Below are 23305 nucleotides of genomic sequence, written 5' to 3'. Positions count from 1 at the left end.
CAACAAATCCTGGTAATAATGACACAATAGCCCCACCAAAATCATGTTGGGTGTAAAAAAACAAAACAAAAAAAAAACAATATATGTACACTTAGCGGTTACAGTGGGGAGTTTATTCATATTTGTTGTGGGGTTTTTACATTGTTTAGTAAATTACATATTAATAATACGTTATCTAGACGTTAATGCGTCTAGAAATGTGGCCAGGACTTATTAAGAATATAGAAGTCTTCCCTTTTTATGCAAGTAGATCTGATCTCTAAAAACTGAAATGCCAATGTGGCTTAAAAAATGACAGAGACAACTTTGCTGCAATGTACAGATAGAGTATGTTTATTTGTGACAAACTGCGCATCGTGGCACATGTTGGGATGTAGAAAATGCACTGGTCACTAGTGTTTATGGGAATGTGGTCGGCTTGTTGCAGCTTGTCATACATAAACCTATCCTATCTATAGGTTTGGGAAAACCCAGTTCAATGCAGTGATTCTCTCATCCTGCACATAACCATTATTTTGTATATTATCTTATTTTGAATATGTATATGCATGTTTAATCATCTTTGCACTGAGAATTAAGGGGTTTACTGTTAATAATTGTATACACTAAATGATCAGAGACAGTATGCGGTTTTCTGTCCAGTGATTTCCTTTGTGTTAAAACGGACTTGATAAGTGAAAATTCCCAGCATCTACGTTTATCTTATGAAATATCTCACATGCAAGTCATTGGTAGTCCCAATCCCTGTTCATTTTCAAGCACATTAACCTCTTTTTTTACTTGGAGCTTCCTTGCACAGAAAAATAACATATTTGTTTCTTGTAAAGCTTTACAGGAGCAATGAATAAAGAATCACAAGCAAAGAAATCTGACGTGCTAAATATCTTCACTGTTGCATCAGGGCATCTGTATGAGCGGTTTCTTAGGTAAGCATAGACTATAGTAAGAACATCAATAATTCATCTAAAACATATATTTAATTACTTTCAACAGCACAATAATCTTTTATGAACTCTTATTTTGTTTTGTGTGCTTTTTAATTGGAATAAACAAAACGCTAATTTGAAGCAGGAAAAAAAAAGTAGTTTTTCACTGTGTAATCTATGTATTATGCATATGAGTACCATTTATGTGTGAAGTCTTAAAAATTTCTTTTGGGCAGAACCCCAAAGATAGAATGTACAATTTGTAAACAGATGTGGGTGATATGGACACGGGTCACTCCCAGCATAACAAGGAGAAAAAGCTCATGTTAAAGAATTTATGGACAAAATATCTAGCTTACATCAAAGATAGTATCAAGATAATTGCAGTATTAATATAAACATTCGATGTAGTCATTGATAAAGCTGCCAATATGCAAAACTGGAAGTCAACATTTGGAAACTAGAAGGGACATTTTTGGTTAACCATGCTTTCCAGTGACATTCCCAATTAGATAATGTTCCCAATAACGATAATCTATTTACAATTCTTTAAATACTTTGATACAAGGTTTTTATTGGCTGGTAAACGCAGAATTAAATTGATTGAATTGTATCAACACAATAACAACATTAGAAATATGCATGAAATTAAAAGTGATTGATTCGTAAAAAAAATGGTTGATTAATAGTTCAGAAAAAAAAATAATGGGGAGGCCAAGAGATAAAGTACTGTTAAAACAGATGGCATATCTCTATGACATGAGGCTAATTGTGATACGTGACTGTAAAAAAAATATATATAATGTGAATATGGCTTCAAACAAAACTAGTGCAATCATTTGGATTTTTGTCTATTACTTTATAAAATGTATCATCAGCAAAAACACAATGCGCTTCCTGACGACATGTTTCCCTGTCCTGTATTGCCACTCCTCACCTTTTCTTCCTCTTTTTCTTTTTTTACTCCTTTGGAGTTTGTTTCTAATTCTTAGTACAGGTTTATAGTACATGTGTTTTAAATCAAGTGTTTTTTTATCACACAGTAACAAAACAAACAAGTAGTCAAAACAATGACTGCCAACAAACAAGCATAATAAAAATCACATAACATAATGCAAATTAAAGTTGTGATATATATTAAACTATTCTCTTGAGAACCGTCTAGGATTATTAAACAATATGCAGCATTCACAAATGCGCAAAACAAAAAAGGAGAACAAGGGTACGTAGGTCTAATACAGTAGATTGGGTCTCGCCATCAATGTTCCACAACCTGGCTATATAAACCTTTGCTAATGAAAAAGGCACATTCCTGATGAATATAGAGGTATTCTCACTTCTGTTTTGTTAATGCACTTAGAGTCTAGCACAGAAATGTTACATTTTAGAGCATTGTCAAGGAGATGCCAAAAGTTTCCACACAGGCAGGTCACCACACTTTGGACTAGATAAATATATATATATATATATATATATATATATATATATATATATATATATATATATATATATATATATTTTGCTCACTTCTAAATTTTCTAATCTACTGGGGCTGGGGGGGAGCGGAGCCACCTCCCACTTCCCTCTTGATTGTTGTTAGGCTGCTGGTGGTCAGATAACGAACCTGCAGAACAGACTGGCGGAGGTTTTCACCTTTAGCAGCCGCCTTTCCCATAGAGCTAGACGCGCTCACAGGTACTCGGATGCCCCCAGGCTAAGCCCTCCCTGGCTTAAATACTAATGGCAGCCAATCAGAGTTAGTTCTGCAAGGATCCACAGCACAGCATAACAATTAATTAACTTATTTAGCCCGCAGGCTGGTGTGGAAGCTTGCGCACGCGCCAGGCTTCCTTCCATTGCCAAGGCAACGGTCGGGTCATGCCTGGAAGTGACGTCCCGGTTGTCAAGGTGACGGCCGGGACGCAGGGGAGCAGAGGAAGCGAGTCGCGGCAGCAGTGAGTACCGCCGCGGCTCGTAACAATTGTAGTAGGTTATTTGTTTAAAATTCACTCAGTAAATATGAATAGGTGAATGAAGTGAGCTTTCTGTAACCTGAAGGCTGAAGTAGTGTTTTCATGGGGGCCTCCCTAAGGGATGGGATTCACTGCTCATTTTGGGCCATCAAGACGGGACAAATTTGAAGTTAACAATAGCACAATGAGTTGGGGACCGCAAATACTTTAAGTTGCTCAAATGATTTGAGGACACCAATGGTGTACAATTGTCCCATAGCAGATATCCCATGCTTTTATGCCCGAATTGGAACCAAATTCATACGCTTCAAGGAGAAGGTTATCCATGAAGCATCTTGCATCTGACAGAATAAAACAACATTTCGTCTGCATAGAGGGCTGTCCTCTCTCTGTGCACTCATGAGTCCTCTTTTATATTTGGATTATTGCATATTCCACAGGCAAGGGGTTCAATGTTTATAGCCAATAAAGTGGGGGAGAGTAGGCACCCCTGCCTATTGCCCTACCTAGTTGAAAAGTAAGGAACACATACCCATTGACACTCACCCTTGCCACAGAGTTAGGATATATGAGCCTAGCCCAATTTATGTACACAGGTCCTATCACAAATCTTTTCATTACCTCCCATAAGTAGGACCACTCAACTGAATCGAATGCCTTAGCAGCATCAAGGGAAACTATATCAACGCTTCCTTGGCACTTGGACTCCTCATCTGCATGAGTTATTATACACCTCAGATTAAAACAGGTGGATTTTCCCGCCATAAATCCTTTTTGATCTGCATGGATCAATTCCGTAATCACCTCGTTGAGTCTAAGGGCCAATATTTTAGCTAGACGTTCACATCTGTTGACAGGAGAGAGATATAGGTCTATATGAATCAGGATACAGGGGATCCTTGTCGGTTTCGGCAGTAACACTAATAGTGCTTCAGCCAAAGAATAGAATAAAGCACCAGACTCAAATTGATTATTAAAACTTGATTGTTAAAACTAAAACTTAGGAACATAAAATGCACAATGTTGTTTGTATAATTCATTTGGGAGGCTGTCTACCACTGGAGCCTTGCTATTTTGGAAGGACATTATTACATCATCTACCTCGTCCAGTGTAAACAGTGAGTCTGTCAGCTGATCAGAGGGACAGCAGTACTGGCACACTCCATACGTCCCATGTATGCCAGAAAGCTACCATTCCTGTCTGCCTCTGCATAGTTGACATGCTTACTAAAGAGCACCTGCTAGACAAATTTAAGAATAAACTAATCAGCCATCTCATTTTGGGCAACAAACCAACTGAGTCTTGAAATAGTGGAACAGGTCATAATATAAACAGATTCTTTGGCCCTGCAATTTTGCTCTACCTCTTGTTTGTTTTTTGTAGACCACTGCCATCCTATTAATTGAGGAATCCTTGTGGTAGGCCTTGAAAGAGTCTCGGACTGTGACTGTTCGTGGCAAAGATCATTTCCCATTGAGCAGATTTCTCAGACTCTGCCCCCCAGTAGAGAGGACAAAAAAATTGGTTGAATTTTCAGAGTGTTTGTCCCCTGGTTATAGTCCATATGTAACAGGAGGGGGGAGTGGTCAGAAATCCCCCATGGTTTATACTCTACCTCATGCACAGCAGGTAGCAACAAGCTAGATATAAATGCTAGATCTATTCTGGAAAGTGAATTGTGACAGGACGAGAAGTGAGTACCCATACAATGACTAGCTTTGTAAAAACCATATTACTAGTAATGTCTTAAGTTTGGCATTCCCTCCACCTATCAGTGTTTTTGTCCATAACAGTGTTGAAGTCTCCAATGCAGATAATAGGTGAGTCAGGAAAAGTGCAATAAATTTGCTGCATCGTTTCACGACATCGCTAATGTATGGGAGAGGTATGTATACAGTTAAAATTATTGTCGGGGAATGTCGTGAAGATAAAGAACTTACACTTATTTATAAGGTTTATCCCATCATATAATTGCTTGGAATAAATCATAACTGCAGTGTAAATATGGTATATCCGATGAATACATTGATAAATTGAGCTACTAAAGTGTAAAAAGTGAGGTTAGAAAGTCTGCTGTACGTGTATTCGGTGACTGCACATTACAGTGTTAGAAGATAGCAGTGTCACCTGTAGCAACTCCAAAGGGCCCTTGTTGTGAGCTATATCCTGACACAAATTAGTTTTTTGGACACCTGAATAGACTTTGTGGGGCCGGTCACAGCTTGACATCCTTGCAACCAAAGGCTGTATTTCAAGCCCTATACAGGTATATAGACATATGAACTTCAAAGGAAAATGTCTTCATATTTCATATTTTGGGAAATCTGGGTGCCACTCCATACTGAGGGGCAAAAACCACACCCGGGTTGTGAATTATACTTACTAGCTTTACCCTGGAACAGCTATAACCACATGTCTTTGGGAATGGTATTTCATATTACTATGATTCTACCATGATTGGTATTTAAATGTGCGGAAGATTATGACCAGTGTATTGACGGAGAGTTATGTTTCTGGGATATATTTGAGAAAAGCTAAGACAGGTTAAAACTTAGGAATAGTTTTGAACAAGCCTTAGGTGACATAGAAGGAACATTTCCGCCCTCACATTAGCATCCACACTGCCCCTGTGAATGCTGTCCCATTTGAGTATGCTTGAAAACCCTGTGTTGGGAAGGGGCAAATTGTCAGTCTTTTGGGAAATTCAATCCACATTGTTAAGATGTTCATCTTCCTAGCCAATTTCCCATGGCACAGATTATACAACTCACGTAAGTTATACTTTGAATGTAACTCATTTTATTTTAAACTGCTTTGCTTGTGTATGTTATGTCAATTGTTTATTAATTCTTTTTTAGATATGAATGCCTTGTACCTTTTTGTATATTAAACCTATAAAATTAATAAGTGGCGTCCTTGATACTCTAACGAATCCATTAGCCTGTTAAGAAGAATATAGCTCGATCAAGTTAACCCTTTGAACGCCGATGTGTGATTTGTTAATACATTTGACTAACAAGCCTAGTGTGTGCTTGCATTTACATTTGTGTAACAGTCTGGAGGTGTGAAGAGTTAACCCTTTGTTTGCTGATGTGGGCCTTACTAGCCTGTGGGTAGCCAGAAGCCTTGTGTGCCAGTGTGGGACAGTATATTGGGGTCCTGTTGCCCATAGTCAATAGGTGGTGGAAAACCTGTAGTGTGTGTGTGTGTGGGGGGGGAAGGAACAGCGCGGTGTGGGGGCGATTCAGTAGGTCTATAACCTTTCCTTTAAAAGAGTTATGAAAAAACAAAATACAAATAAGAAACGTAGAACTAAAGAGGGGAGGAAGGAGTTGTAATAGGCCCTAACGTCACAGTTTCTCCAGCCACATTTGAAAACCGTCAAAATGATTAGATTGCTCCACGTTAAAGCAGTTTAACTTACAGTAACTGCCATCCGTCTATTCTAGTTCATCATCCTTTGTCCCAGCTAGATATAGAACAGCATCTCTGTCCTTCTAGTGTCCTTCTTTTGCAATAAAGATGCACCCGGTGGCGGTCTGAAAGTAGGAATTCAATGTGCTCCTTCAGTTGCTATTTGGTCAATGAATTCATCTCTACCATACAGTTGTATCAGGCAATTCTCAGTAAGGTTTCCGGCTTATCACCCTCTGCCATTTCAGGAAGTTCTTGAAATCTGATTTTATTGCGCTATAATCGTCCTTGAGTGTCCGATAACTTTTTTGTTTGCAGGAAACCATTTGCAAGTTTGTGATCTGATGTTTCATAGGTGCAGTATTGTCCTCAAGAGTGGAGATGCGGTTCTCTGCCTCAGCGTCTCTATCCCTAATTTTCCACGTATCTTGGCGTGGCAGGGATAAATCCACCTACACCTCCTCAATCTTCTCAGTTACCCGTTTTTTCACAGGCAATAATCGGATGTAATAATTTCTGCAAGGTGATTGTCATTGCACTAGAAGATGGTGGTTCACACACAGACTGGGCGATCTGAGAAGCAGGCTTTTGCAACTCTCCAGCAGTGAATAATGAACTTGACCGGCCAAACCGATCAAGTCTGCCAGAAGCAATGGCATTTGAGTTCATGCACATTTTTGATATAGGAATTTAATTGTTTTTTTTCCTGGAGAGTTCCGTGTAATCAGGAGTAAAGTATGGCAAACATTTAATAAAGATTGCCCTCAACGAGTATCAATCAGCCCCTCTGGTAATTAAATGTAACAGTGGGAGGATATAGAAATAGGGGTGAATACAGGCATGAAGATAGATCCAGATTACAATAAATGTGGCAGCAACATATTTTAGGACAAGTACCAGGAGCCAACTGAGGTGCACAAGCACAGCTCGTTAGAATAATTTAAGGGTGGTGAATTGTACACTATAAAAGATGATAAAGAAGCATCTCAGAGATATGCAATTAGCTGTAAATAGTTTGTCAGACTTATTGATCAGATGGACTCACTTGGATAGATGTGGAGAATGAAAGGAACTGCAATGATATCCAAACCTAGGTAGTGCTGCAGAATCGTTTAGTTTTGTGCATGCAGGGTGCATTCACCTCCAATAGCAGAAACAAGTCCCAAACATGGGACGGTACAAGTGGAGGCCACCCTCCCCAAGGACAAGCGGCCAGCAGATAGCAGCGGGGTGTCACGGTGGAGTCCAATCCAAGATGGCGATTGGGAAAAGTGATGGTGGGAGGAAAGCGTGCAGATCCATGGCAGTAAAATGAAGCATCTAAAAGAGAAGTGGAAACCTCCTCCAAGACCAATATACAACAGTGGTCACCCAGCACATCTAGGTTCTGCCTGTCATTGATGCTGTTATAGGAAGAGTCGGAGACAAGTACAGGCACTTCAACAGGATGATGGGCCACGTACCTGGAAGCAGGCATAAATCATCACGAGGAGGACACCACATGGTTATTCAGAGCACACCACCGCAAACACTCGCAGGTAGGGATGCCAGCCAACACCGCAGTGGGTCCGAAGCAGAACACATATTGCAGCAGGAGAGAAATAAGGATGTTGAGGCAGAAGAGTTAGCAGCAATCCATGCTACTCCATACTTTCACAGGCCACTCCCCTACATAATCTCACTTTAACCTTAAATTTCTCATTATTTTTAGGGAAAAGAAGATAATTGATTATGCTTTGATCATTTCTGCTTAATGGCTGAAATATATTTTGTGCTTTTTTTTATTGAAAATGGTGAAGCATTAACACAGGTGTACATCAGTATTAAAACCATAGCGTATTATTGTTAGCTGTCTGCTAATTAACAACATATATGTATAGAACAGCATCTGTAAGGTGATTCGTTAGGTTGCATTGAGACATTGAACATCAGAATTCACAAACAGAGCTGTAGTCATTACAAATAAACATGTCAAAAAATGTGTAGTGGCCTACAACAGAAGAAGGGGGGGGGAGAGGAGGGAAATCAGGGGGGAGGCCTCGGACGTTATTTATTCCATTGGGTTCATAATGTGGTTTCCTTAAATGCCATCCACTCAAACCATAGTAGGTAGTATATCCTATAGTTATCACCGGAGGAGTATATCAGATCGTCCATAGACCTGTAAAACTCTAAACAGTCAAACCATTCTTTGATAGAGGGGGCTGCTGGGGATCTCCAATGGACCGGTATCACAGCCTTTGCTGCGATGCTGAGGTATTTCACCGTAGATTTTTTTATATTGGGAAATGGACAATTTGCTATCGTTAAGAATCCAATAGGAAGGACAATTTGCTAAAGTTGTTCCCACTATTGCGTTGGAGAGGAGCATAACTGTGTCCCAGAAGGGCCTGAGAGATGGGCATTCCCACCAGATATGTAACGGGGTGCTTGGCGCCAATTGGCACCTCCAATAAAGATCTGGAATTCCGGGGTGCATTTTAGCTAGGATGCTGGGACACTAGTACCACCGAGCCAATACTTTATATTGTGTTTCAACCACTCGCACAGATATTGAGCTGGCTTGGGTGCGTTGGATTATGTCACTTCAGTCTGGTACAGGTGTAACCGTTCCCAGCTCCTGTTCCCAATCACTGGCAAACTTCGGCAATATTTGATAGAATATTCTATCAGTATACTATATATGTCGAACAAGGTATGTTTTGGATGCTGAGGAGTTGTGCACATGGACTCAAATGGGATGATTGTCCGCCCTGCCATCTCAAGGATCCCCGGGGAACCTATGAAGTGCCTTAGCTGTAAGTGTCTCCATATATCTGTATTGGGTAAGTCCCATTTGGACTGCAATTTAGCAAAGGGTAGAGCACCTGATGCACCCACCAGATGGCCGATATATTTTGTGTTTTAATGGCATTAAAGGCGGATTTAGAGGGAATTTTTGATTCCCATCTAGATTAGCAACAACTATCTGTAAAAAGGTTGCAAGTCTAAGTTAGTCTTGTTTTTCCTTTTATTGTTGTCTATTTTGGAATTTTGAACTGGAATATTGGTTCCTTACATTCCTAATTCTCTGTTGATCATCAGAAAAATCTTTTCTTTTTTTTTTCACCTGAAAAGCTATCACTTTTATGTATTCTAACTAAATAGTGATTCTCATTCTATTTTGGGCATAATCAAATTCTTATCTCGTAAGATTTTGTTTTCTTTTAATGACCATTATTCTGTTTTCAAAAAGCACCAAATGGTGTTCTGTACTGTTCTTTACAGTAGATCATTAACAACATCACAACTGTAGCAAATGGTATAGAACAGGCAAAGATATCACTTCCAGGCAGTAAATAACAATATATGCAGATCATATTTAAGTCCTTTTATAGTGTAAGTATTGCATCATGTAAATCAAAAGAACCATTGAGACAGGTGTAAATATTTTTAAATTAATTTAAATAATCTTAGTTGTACACCTGTGGACGTCAAGTATGTGACCTCTAACGTCAACTCATTACAACAAGGTTTATTTAGATGTGCAGTTGTATACAAAAGTATGGGCATCCCTGGTTAAATTTCATGTTTCAGTGCATCTCTAAGTGGAATGAATGGAACAAAACATTTATTGGGTACAAATTTAAAAATGTATATTCCTACATGGTTTTAATGCACAATTAAAATAAAAGTTAATATACATATGTATTTTTATTTAACATCACAGAATATTTTGTGTTAAGGATTCCATAATAAATCTTCTTTATAACATTACGTAACAAAGTAAAATCTAAAAAAATGCCAAAGGGGATGAATACTTTTCTTTTTAGTGGTGTGCACATAAAAGTCAATTCTCTCACAGAACAGTTCTGACAGGCTTCTGAATCATTGTTGAATGTTACCAGTATAGTAACTCTCTCATATTTAGGCACAATTTATGGTTTGTTTTTATATTGCTGGAAAGCTCAGTTGTAAGCATTTAAAACCTTTAAAATAGTGGGAAAAATGACTTCTACATATAAGTTTGTTTTTGAAATTGAAGTTTATACAGTTCTACTTTACAGTACAGCTCCATGCACTGAAAACTACATGCATAATAAAAGATTCACACTAATTTTCATTGCCATGCATCTATTTCCTGATCTTTGGCATCTGATTTTTTTTCTTTCTATGGGCAAATTTCAAGTAAAAAAAATAATCAGATGATTGAAAGATGATTAATAAAAATAATGGAATAATTCATTCAGATTGAAAGCTATATAAAAATGTTGTCTCTTTGATCTGGCTTTGGACACCAATGTTTCATACTGTGGAGCCACTATATTCCATGATACACACTATGTATAATCATGCATAAGGAGAGAATGTCCAACTTATAAACCCTTTCCTATGTCCTTTATAGTCATTGTGCAGCCCCTCCTTTTCCCCTTTCATTTTTTTGATCAGTTGTAATAGGTAGACTTTAGAGTCGGTCTTGGACTCCGTTCAGTTTCCCGAATTTACAGCCCTAGTAGAGCAACGTTTTAGGAATTGCTCTCATTGTCAGGAGGCACAGATACTATTTCATCATTCTCCAGCACAACTGGAAAGGCCTAGCCTGTCTTTCATGTTAACAGGAGGCCAAGTCATGTCCCCTCATTTTTCAAGCACAGCAGTCAAGGATGTGGCTATCCTTGTGTTAGCTGGTGGTGGAGATACTACACTCCTCATATTCTCTTTGGGCACCCACCAATAGGGTAGTAGAATTTAAACATTAACAAAGTACGGGCTAACTCTGAACTGAAGAGGAAGGATGTGCAGCGGGTGGAACCCATTCTCATGGAGCTAGGACGCCCACAATTATTTACATTGTACGTCACTTTCTGTAAATTGTAAGTAAAAGTATTATTGTCACAGCTATGTAGCAATCCAATGTTTTCACAGAACCACAAGCAGGATTTTTCTAATGCATGATTAGTTCCTGTCTAATCATGCATAAGAGCCATTGTTTGGTGCCCCGGGCAGACAGATTTACAGTGATTGAATTTCAATCATTGGGAAGCAAAAGTCTGATTCAGAACCATATCCCAGCAGCCCTCAGTGTTCTTATTTCACAATACTTCAAGTTGTGTCTAGGCAAGAAACAGGATACCTTTTTAATAATCAATTTTTATTAGGGGATTTTGATTAAAAGAAATGTCTTTCAGGGAGGTTAGTGTAACATTTCTTTATACCTCTTTTTTGTGTAACATCGCTGTGTGTGATAACCAGTGCTATGATCCTGGTTTTGGGTTATGGCATGTACGATCAGAAGATGAGAAAAGACCAGATTTAGGTATGGGTTGTGAATTGCATTGTGCTGTTATTCACCGCCACCCACAACGGCAGTTACAAATGTTTTGTAGAGGGGAAATATGTTTAGAGACAGGGCAGAGCGATAATAGACAAAATAATTTTGAGCAGCATCCGTCCAATCAGTTGAGCTACATCTAAAATATACCTGCTGAACCAATAGCTACCAGCATCTTCATGATGAGTAGGTGCAAACCAAAGCGGTGTCCGGACACTCTCTTATTTTTGTTATCTGTGGTGGGGATTTGAACGAATTGTTTTATTTGCCTGGAATTCTTCTTTAATATAAAATTCTTACAATGCTTTCTAAGTCTCTTCCCTTTAATTGCTAATAGTTCAAATACCAACTTCAGGAACAGTCTGCAACTACAGATTTGTTTGTTTACAGCTTTATTTTTAATTTTCATTAAAACTTGCTACATATATCCAATATTATAATGTTAATGTTTTAGAACAAGAGATGATTTTTGTAATATAGAAGAAAACTGCTTTACATGTGTATTTATTTTCAAATTGTTTCATTCATTCTTAGTGGGGCAGGGGGGCATCCGGGGAGGTTTCTTGGTGCCTGGAAACCCCCTCCCAACCTGGTACACTGTATGCTTGAGGTGGCTGGACCCTACCCCTGGGATCAGCCACTTTACAGCTCATGTGCAGATCATTTCTGTCTTCACTGTTCACAGCCATCTCCCCCCCCCTGCTATGTGTCACCGGCCCTTTCACCCCCATTATCAGCATGTCTCGTGTTCAGCAGCAGGACAGAAGACACAGCACTAGATGAAGAAGGTAACTGTATGTGCTGGGAAGGGGGGGTCTCATCCTAGTGTACATTTGAAGAAAGGGGGGGATTTAAAGTACAATAGTTCAAATGTAAATATGAGCTTGGAAGGGATTCTAATATAAGTGTTGGGGAGGGGGGTTAATGTAAGTGTAGGGGGGAGTATGTGATGTAGATGGGGTGTGAAATATTAATTTCATAGTAGGATGAGAGTGGGAGCTTTTAATTTATTGGTGGGGTGAAGGTTGAGAATATTTAATTTAACAGTGTGGTTATGGTGGACCTATTAAGGGTTTTATGATAGGACTATTCATAATGCTGGGGTGGTTTAGCTGCTATTATTTGAATGTGTGGCTGAGCTTGGGGAGAAGGATTGCTATTTCTTAAAAGTGAATGCTAATTATTTAATGTTTGGGAGGAAATAGGTTTATTAATTAAATGTAAATACTATTTACTGTTCAGGTTGTTTGGGGGAAAATGTATCTTTTTATTAAAAGTGAATGACATTAATTTACTGTCCGGGTTAGCTGCAGGGAGGCGTAATTATTAAACGCGGGTGCTTTTCATTTTATATCAGGCTGCTTTGGTGAGTGTGAGGCCTATTGTGTTTATTTATTATCCCAGTAATGATTACTGGGATCTCTATATCTTGTACACCTGTCCTTTTTCCAAACAGGGAACCAACATTCCAGGATCCAGATAAACAACAACTGAGCTTTGAATACGAGCAGCAGAAACAAGTAGAGAAAGCAGCAAGAACAGATAGGAGAGAGCAGTACATTCTGCCAACGGCCTTGATTCTGGTGGGTCAATCCCGATTTTGGGGACTGACAATCAGTTCTGACTGTAGGAAGAATTGTGAGGTATGGCCTGCTTCACACAGCTCTGCTCCAAAAGGAACAGCTGCATGCACATAACAGTAGTGCATGCAGCATTACCCGTGTATATAATGGAGATAGAAAGAGTTGGAAAAAAGCACTGTCTAAAATTAAATCCACACCCAATGCATGCTGGTCACATCCACTGATGGCATGGTGCGGAACTCCTCTCTACAAATCCTGCGTTTGCCCCTGCAAGGGATTAGAAAATTGGTGTTTAATATCCAGTGATAACTAAATGAAATGGATATTTTGCCACTGTTACTGTACAGCTTGTACATTCACCAGCAGAAGAACAGTTAGACGTGCTAATAAGCACAGTCATGGGGGGAAAAACAAGAGGGAGAGAATGTATTACAAGCCGTCTCTATGTATTGTACACGGATGTATGTCATGATATGATTGACGCCAATTTATCAATCCCAGCTCTTTTGCATCATAGTATGTTTGCTACTTAAGCATAACAATTCCAGTTTGTTACAATCTTTGGAAAAGTGTATTAAAATAAGCATAGTTGTTATATAGTACCAGAGAATTGTCAGTATGACTTGTGAAGTCTTTACTCCTAGATTTAAAAAGTTAGCAGATTTCTTGAAAATCCTGGACATATCCTTCCACACACCACAATAACAGAAGGGGGGGGATAACATTTATCACAGTGTGTAGTGGTTGACCGGTTACAGAGACCTCTTGGCAGTATATAGTTTAAAGTGCCCAAGCAAAGTGTGAAAACAATCTTCCAAATAAATACAAAAACCTGCACGCTGGGTGCTTCAGTGTTTTAAAGGACAGCCCAATGACATCACTATGGAAGTTGATCTCAAAAATATCAGTGAGCAAAAGATAACAGAAACAGAGATACAATGTTTTTCTCCAAAACCTTTTAAAGTAACCTAGTCAGAATATTTAGTTTATGTTTAATTGGGTATGGCTTAAAAACCCTATTAATGTTGAACTAAATAAAAATTGGAGGTATAAAAACTGTCTGTTTTTGAAAAAAGATAAAATGGGAAAAGACAAAAGTATGTTGAATGTAAATAAATATTTGCTAAAATGTTTTTAATATCAGAAAAAAAACAGAATTTCTTACTACAAGCATCTTAAACTTTCTTAATCTAATCATTTGAATAACTTTTAGACATCATGAATTGTGTAATATATACATAATAATCCTTGTTTATTTTACCTTATTGCCCTGTGACTGCCTTTTAGATAGGTAGCTCTCTTCACTGTTTTGTCATGTTTGAATATTTTCATTCATATTTAGTCTTAGAAAAGTTTTTAAGAATTTAAATAGTTAATGGGTCATTTTTACAAATATATTCAAAGACAAAATATGAATAAAAATGTTTTTGCATCTTACCTTCTGAAATCTGGAAAACCAATTCACTGCTGAAAAAAAGTAGAATGTAACTTTTCTAAATGTTATTTTAATGCTACACCTATATTTTATTACCAGAGGTTATCTACTTGAAGGAAGGTACAGTTAAATGCAGATCTGATATATGCCACCCATGCAAGGCAAAACTAATAGATCAATGCAGAACTGAATCTGGTAATAGCTGCGGGATTAGTTATTATTAATTCAGGTTTACATTGAAGCTTCCTGTGATTCTTCGAGGTCTTCACTAAAAAGTTATACACAGAAAAACTGATGTGAGCAAAATATGAATCAGTCTGGTAATTGAAGTGTACACCAAACATCTGTCTAAACATAACTAAATTTGGAGTTATTTAAATCTATCAAGCTCCAATAACTGAATTTTTTATTGTATCTTATTTATATGAAAAATATTTAGTCTTTACTTTTTAAAATACCCACCGGGCAATGATTGGGCCACTTTTGCCTGTAATCCAGGTCGAAGTGGGGTGGTATATGCCGTATCACCACTTCTCCCACTATCTTAATTGTAAAACTGTCACATTCCGTTCATTTACATTGTCCATACCATCAATTCTAAGGGGGGTATTCAATTGTTGCTTTTAACGCGCTAAAACAGAAAAAAACGAGCGCTCGAAAAATATTACAGTTTATACGGTAATATGCGAGATGAAATTTAGCGAGTAATTACCATATAAACGCTAATATTTTTAGAGCGCTCGTTTGAGAGCGTTAACAGCTACAATTGAATACCCCCCTAAATGTCTAAACCGCCACTTCTACATTTCCACTTTGACCACTGCCTGTAACATAAGAGATTAATTTTCTGCTGAAATGAAGGTGATGAATAAAAAGTGTCCAGCACAGTATTGCTCTGTCTCTATTGCCCTGTCTTTACCATGAAGAGCAGTTCTCGCTGTTGCTTTGAGTTATAAAAATTATTTATTATCTTCTATGTTAAGGTAGGGAAATGAGCATATATGCTTGAATGCCTTACGTTTCAAGGTCACACAGTCTTTTGTGGCTTCAAAAAGATGAATTCATAAGCTGAGCTTGTTGTAAAATGACAATATTATTGGGCATGCCAGAATACATCATGCAGATATTTAATCAAAAGATGATTAAGTTATATTTCAATCTTTTTTTTCTTCAGATAGTTGTAGTTAAATTTTACCTCATTACGTGCCCAATTTTTTCTAGTGAACAGGCATAAATATCTGTGCTGTGAAATCTTTGACATAGATAAAAGCTTCCTTCTGCAAAGGTATTGCATCTTCTAATGTTAGAAGATGTTTAAAGCTTCATGTTTGTGCTCGAATCTTGTTTGTGCTATAAACATTAAAGTGTAACAAAGCTATTTGATATATATACACATATATATATATATATATATATATAATAATTTATTGTACATGAATGTCAGAACAGCCCTGGAAATATATACTAAAGTTGCTCACTTCATGCTGTGGTATTTTTGGTCTGTCCAACAACCTTAGTCAGTAATTACCATTTTATGTGTCTAATGCAAGTTAAGCAAGGAAAGCAAGTGTCTGGTTGCTATAGTTATGGTGTTTGTTTCACCTTGATGCAGCGTTACTAAATCACCTTTAGTCAGTACAGAGGCTGCCCTGTTTCCCGTTAGGTCAGTGTTGTCATTTCCGAAAACTGGTGCATTATTGTACCCTCTTCACCTATTTACTGATCACACAATAAACAACAAGAGCAAATATTGTTCCCTAGCTATACAATTTTCTTAACTCTCTCAGCATAGAAGCAACGTGTTTCACTAGCCTAATGATAAAAGTATTCAGCAATAAAACATGGGCAGAGATATGTATTAGTCTGTGTGTTATGGATTTATTTATTTTACTTTCCACATAATGAAACGTTCATTTTTACAATAAGTTGGTTCCTGTAATTAAACAATAGAAAACTGCATAGCTCACATGTACATACATTAAAAAGTTATGCATACTGAGGGAGCTAATTTTATTTTGCATTGCTATTTTAAGTGCTGCTTTAGCACTCAGTATTTTTCCTATCATGAGATGCGTGAGTTGTGACTTGGCAAGAAGCATGGGAATTAAAAGTGAGAAGAATAAGAGCAGCAGGGGAGGAAGGTAGGAAAAGGAAGAAAGGTGAAGAAAGAGCAGAGGGTAGGTGTAGTGAAGTATTGAGGAGAGATGGCCTTCTACTGTCTTACTTTCACATTAACCAGCAAAGTACATTTTTGGAGAAGTAGAGAGGGTGACTGCTGATTGCCAACTGATGAAGAATGATAGAGGGTAAGAATTAAGAGAACAGGAAATGAAAAGGGCTGATGTATTAAGAACAGATGTGTCTTGTTTAGTTTCTTAATTATGTGTAATTCCCTTATTTAAATTCTGTCATGTGAGTCCAGTTCTCCATTCTTGCATTTTGCTAGTTAGTATTGGTAGGTTGTGTGTATTCAGGCTCGAATAATGACTGGTGAAAGAGCTGTGTAGCTGCTAACAAGCGGTTTCTTTGTTTTTCAGTTTTTACATTCTTAATGGGTCTTTGAATCCTAATTTGCTGTACTAATTAAGTCAGCTAGGTGGCAGTGGGTCTAACTATGGCTAGTTTACCAACTTACACATAGCTTACACCACTTTCATGATACATGAATGGAACTCCACAGCAGTATTGTATCATTTAAGAAGCGAAAAATACTAGAGGCTATATTTATTGTTTACATAATAATATAGACATTATTTGTACCTACTGTGCTTAAACCAGTTCATGATAGGAGGCCAGTACCCCTTTAGGACTAAGCCAATGTTCAGTTTGGAGGTGCATCAAATTGAAAATTACTTTTAAGATTCTGCTTTCTGGAACCTTTACATAGTTAGTTCAAGCTAATTAATATACCTGATAGCAGTTAGGTCTCCACTTGACAGCCTTAAATATTCATTGAAATCTGGGTTTAATAGAGCAGCTTCTATTAGATCTGCATTACATGGATATTCTGGTTCTTGCAGGAAAATCTCTCCTGCACTGCTCAATGGCTCTCTATTGGGATTTCATGATTTCCTCTTCAAATGAGGAATCAGCACTTAGTGTTTCCTCTGAGATGGGGCGCCATCACAGAGGACTTTCTGAATCGCTGACAGTCGGCTCCTTTCTGATTTTAAATGGAATGTCTGAATAAAGAGGCCACTGGTTCACCTTTGTAAGATGGCGGCATGTGGGCTCCAAGTAGTTAAGATAAACATAAAACTATAGCAGTAGTCTTGTAATTTGACTCCATTTTGAACCCCTAATCAATTGATGTTCTAGGGTCATCACGAATAACACTGTCAGGTTCACTGCTTATTGAGTGCCACTGAATGGTAATTACCTACATTTCAATTACACAATGGGATAATTCTTATGTGCGGGATATAAGATTTGAGTAATAGGGATAATAGAATCAATATATATTGAAATACTGTAAACTAAAACCTCAACCGTTGACAATTACATTGGTTGCACTGTATTTTATAAATATTTTCTTCACACTCTTCTATCCTGTACACTTTTCTAGCTATACTTTGTAAAGGGAGTTTTTTAAATTAGGATGTTCTGTCAAAAAACTGTTTTAAAGCATATCCATAAATTCTGAGGTTTTAAACTGATTTCCCCTCTGCACCACGACAAAAGTGGTAGCACCCCCAGAATATTACTAATAATGTAATACTGTAGACATAATGAAACAATAGGCCCTAACTAACTGTGTATTATACAAAATTAATCCTTGCAGGTTTTTTTTTCTTTGTACTATGAATTCCACAGTCCAAGGACACACTGTCTGCTTAAAAATGAATTTCTTTTTGAGTCAAGTATGTCTTTCTGCCAGATTTGTTTGTGTCCAAAACAAGTATGGAAACCATTGTATGTGCAAAGCAAATCATCTGTACTTCATTGCAACAAAAGCAAATAATTTTCTTCTAACAGTTCTCCTTCAAGAATACAAAAAATAAAATAAGGAAAGGCCAGATCTCATTCTATTGCAGAACAAACCCAAATAACTTTATTTTGGATTGGTTTGAGGACACTTTTTCTCAAGCTTACATTTGTCGTTCTCAAAATAAATGTTGTCTGAATTTCTAATGTACATGAACACAAACTTGATCCTACTATATGGAGAAAAGGAAAAATATTATAATATTATTGGATCATCACCACCACATTTATTGTAAAAATAGATTTAATCTATTCTTTTTTTTTTTGTTTGTTTTTGTACTAGAATTATGATGCTTTCAGTTCTTCGGCATACAAAAATACCTGTGAAGTTTTGGTTTTTAAAAAACTACCTTTCCCCACGATTTACGGTAGGTGTTTACGCTTTCTGGTTTTATTATTATTACTACATAAATTGCAATTGTTGCATAGTATTGTAAAAGTTTGAAGTTGTTTGTCTTGACCACATAATTTACTGAACACCTTGCTGTTTGTTTAGAGAAAAGTGGGTAAGATAAATTGTGGCGTAACAAGTAAGAACCAGGTTAACTCTGGTCAAGATTGTAATATTAGTGGTTGCAGGAATCTGTATTATGTTGTATTTGCTAAAATTCAATTCTAGCATGTTATTTTTTGTGTTCTTTAAGGACACTTTTGATGTATATTTACGACACTATTGAAATGTTTTTTTCTTTATATATTGATTGCCTTGACAATATGCTGCAACTAATGCAGAAATGTAGTATTTTCTAAATTACTTAGTGCTATGCTGCCACGCATCAAAATGATGATGTAATCCCACACAATGAACATAAATTGTTAGTCTCCGTGTGGCCTTCTTTCATCTTCTAGGGGAAAAAAAACTGTATACAGTGCATGCAAGTGTAGATGGATTAATTGATAGGTTTGTGTGTTTATATGTCAGAACTTTACTACTTCCAGGCTGCCTTCTGTTATTAAAGGTTTTTCTACTATTATATCTGATTGCTGGCATTCAGATTTCTCCTGAACTTGGTATAAGGTGTGGCTCAAGCTGACTGTAGAACTGGTTAATTGGGATCACTTTTTGTCCTGCAAATGACAAACTAATTGGGCTACGGTGGTAAGCATTGTTGCTTCACAGTGCTAGGGTCATGAGTTCTATAGCCAGCGCCATGTATGCAGCTTGTATGCTCGTTTCATGTTTGCATGGGCTTCCTCTGGGTGTTCTGGATTACTTCCACGCTTCAAAGACATGATTGAAACCAAATACGCTTCTGATTAAATTAACCCTAGTGTATGTGTGTCCTGTTTTAGGGACTATAGATTGTAAGCTCCCCTGTGTCAGGGACTGATGTGAATGATAAATATTCTCTGTAAAGCACTATGTAATATGTAGGAGCTATATAAATAACAGTTAATAAATAATTGGGCTGCAGTTGAAAGTGTGTGCAAATGATTGATTTTAATAAAATACAAGTTTTTATGTATCAAAAACAAACTTTTGAAAAACGATTCACTTGTCAGAAAAGGACAAATACATATCCTGGAATCACTGATGCTCTTTCTTTTATCTGAATTTTATTTTGGATTTATGTCTGTAGGAAATTATTCCGCACATGGCACGGGAATATGGCTTCCAATATGAATTGGTCCAATATAAGTGGCCTCGGTGGCTTCACCAACAGACTGAAAAGCAGCGGATAATTTGGGGTTACAAAATCCTCTTTCTTGATGTTCTTTTCCCACTTGCTGTAGACAAAATAATCTTTGTTGATGCAGACCAGGTACGTATGAAATAAAGCATGACTTTCTAACAGAATCAGTGCCAGTTAGTGTGAAAACCTATTTTATTCTTAACCTTAATATTACGCTTAGTGGCAAACCGACTGAGATTGGGAATCCATCTCAGGTAATTATGTGAACATTCTTTCGATCCCAGAGGGATTTTAGAAGCTCATTACCTTCTCAATCTAGTCTTTTCAGAATATCCTTGCAAAAGGCTTTCGTTGCTGTATATTCCATGTCTCTTCTTTGTTCTTCTAAGTTCAGGATGTTCAGTGTTTAAATGATCTGTGTCTTGCCTGTAGCTCCTAAGGAAAGGAATCTGAGCTTGCGTTTAATGAGAAAATCGGAAGAACGAATGCTTCACAGATCTTTACAAATCCAGGCTAGACCCTGGAGTTGAGACATATTTAATCCGAATATTGACAGTTTGAATCCAAGCACATAATATTATTGTGTGTTATTTGGAAAATGTTACTTTAACTACTTTTGTTCTGGGTTTTTCCATCTATTCAGAACACTGATCTTGTGCAGTTTTAGATTTTTTTTTTATGTGTAGCCATACATTCAAGCTCTGTGCTATTAGCTTCTTGAAATATCCATATTTGCTGATAGCATTATAAGAGATTTTACCTTTGCTTATCTGGTACTGAAAGTTGGTGTGTGTAGTGTTTCAGAATGTTCTTTGACACTGAAATACTGGAGGCTGATTCACCCTGGAGTCACAAATAGTCTGCAGCCTGTATGTCTGTTGCATTGTTAACAGTAGGTAACATAGATGAGTAACAGAGTTCAATACTGTCCTTAAGACAGGGGACATCAGAGCTGCCAGATCAGGATTTTCTACTGTGTGTGCACTTGCAAAAGCGGTGATGTGACAGTGTGTCTGTATGTATGTGTATGTATATATATATATATATATATATTATATATGTGTGTGTGTGTGTGTATGATAGATATATATATATATATATATGTGTATATATATATATATATATATATATATATATATATATATGTGTGTGTGATAGATATATATGTCCAAGGTAAGTTGATTCTCAAAAGACTTTGAGATAAACATATATAGCTAACTGACTTTCATTTCTTACTTTCTCCAAATTTTCTTTGTGCCCAGATTGTAAGGGCAGATTTAAAAGAATTACGTGATTTTGATCTCGGTGGAGCACCCTATGGGTACACTCCTTTTTGTGACAGTCGCAAAGAGATGGATGGTTATCGGTTCTGGAAATCTGGTTACTGGGCTTCACATCTTGGACATAGGAAATACCACATCAGGTAGGCGAACTTGGCCTGATATCAATATGTCTGATGCAGAGTTCTTTGTAAATGCTCACACCCAAATATGTTCATATAGAAATTGTAATGATTTTCAGTAAATGATTTACTGACAAATTATGAACCGCTTAAATGATTACCTTAGAAATGCAGCCAGTCTCTGTTTTGCAGCGCTCTATATGTAGTGGACCTGAAGAAGTTCAGGAAGATTGCTGCGGGTGACAGGCTGCGTGGGCAGTACCAAGCTTTGAGCCAGGATCCAAACAGTTTGTCTAATCTAGATCAGGTGAATATTTTTTAATTAATTTTAACTCTAAGCAAAAATCTTTATGACTTTTATGCTGTGAAGCAGTCCATCTGCAAACTGACATCATTCTCCATGATCATAGGCTTCTCTTTATAGCTAAATGTTACCAGAAATCAATAATTAATAAAAATCCTCTTTCCTCTGTGTGTTTTTCTCTACATTGCAATGTCTGAGTCTGAGTTTTATACTGAGCTTTTGAAATTTTTTAGCTTTAATCTGCAATAACATGCAAATGCAGTAACATGTCAAATAATATATGGCAATACTTCACAAATATATGGTAATACTTCAAATAATACATGGCCATATGCTAAATGTTGGTTATTAAAAGCAGATTCACTTAAAGTTTAATCAGAAATGTTGCTGTCAACGGTTATTGTCATTTATCATTGCCCAGTATTAGAAATACAATGGGGTTGCCATGATAATAATGTTTTCAAATATTATCGGCAATAAACATTTGTCTGTTTTAAGACAAAAAGTAAACATTTTCAGTATATCACAGCAGCTCTGCTTTATGGATAAAACACATTAGTATTTAAACTCTTTATTTGTTACAAGAGGAAACGGCATAGAAAAGAGCAAACCACAAGTAAAAACCAACTGTGTTAAGACAACAAGATGTCTCCTCTTATTTTAAAGTTTTATAGTAGAAGGAAGGGGTAAGAAAGAGACAGGAAACAAAACGGTTAAGGGGGGGGAGGGTTGGGAAGGACAGGCACGTATATCACCATACCTATTACAAAGGAGGTTGTAAGCAACATATTTACAGAATAACGACCTATAAAATAAATAATAAAATAAAAAGTAGACGGCAAGATATATGGATCTCTTACCCATGACGCACGACGACCAACCCGGAGGATCCGGAGACGGCCCAGAGTTTATGTACCATTAGAGGATGAGAGAGCCAAAGAGGGTAAACAGCTACGACTTTGCTGGAGATACCACGGGCCCAAACCTTGTCAAAGTTGTAGGATTTATCGTGAAGGTAGCATGTAATACTCTCCATGCTTGCGATATGCCAGATGTAGTTCCGTAAGGACTGCAGAGAGGGAAGGTTAGGATCTTTCCAGTGTTTAGCTATTAGGGATTTGGCAGCAGCTAGTATGTGGGATATCAGCTTGTTGGAAGGGGCGGTATCATCAGGGTTGGGGGCGAGAGAGAAGGAACGACCAGGGATCCTTAGTGATCTGTTGTTCAGATACGGAATAAATAAGTGCAAGGACCATGTTCCAATAAGGGATTATACGGGGACAGGTCCACCATATATGTAGCATCGTGCCTCTCTGGCCACATTCCCGCCAACAGCTC

The 23305-nt window shown here is 37.4% G+C and overlaps 1 protein-coding gene across 1 annotated transcript in view; it reads left to right on the top strand.

Moving 5' to 3' along the window:
* Window positions 1–23305, top strand: part of UGGT2 (UDP-glucose glycoprotein glucosyltransferase 2) — a 244100-nt gene that overhangs the window by 201399 nt on the left and 19396 nt on the right. Inside the window, exons 32-36 of the mRNA XM_075199909.1 lie at window positions 828–926; window positions 18911–18995; window positions 20208–20390; window positions 21524–21684; window positions 21856–21970. Coding sequence (XP_075056010.1) covers window positions 828–926; window positions 18911–18995; window positions 20208–20390; window positions 21524–21684; window positions 21856–21970 — 643 coding nt within the window. The remainder of the gene's footprint in view (window positions 1–827; window positions 927–18910; window positions 18996–20207; window positions 20391–21523; window positions 21685–21855; window positions 21971–23305) is intronic.

Source organism: Mixophyes fleayi, chromosome 2 (assembly GCF_038048845.1).
Source record: "Mixophyes fleayi isolate aMixFle1 chromosome 2, aMixFle1.hap1, whole genome shotgun sequence".
Classification (NCBI taxonomy): domain Eukaryota; kingdom Metazoa; phylum Chordata; class Amphibia; order Anura; family Limnodynastidae; genus Mixophyes; species Mixophyes fleayi.
The sequence above is the reverse complement of the archived record's forward strand: the minus strand, read 5'-3'. Positions and strand labels throughout refer to the sequence as shown.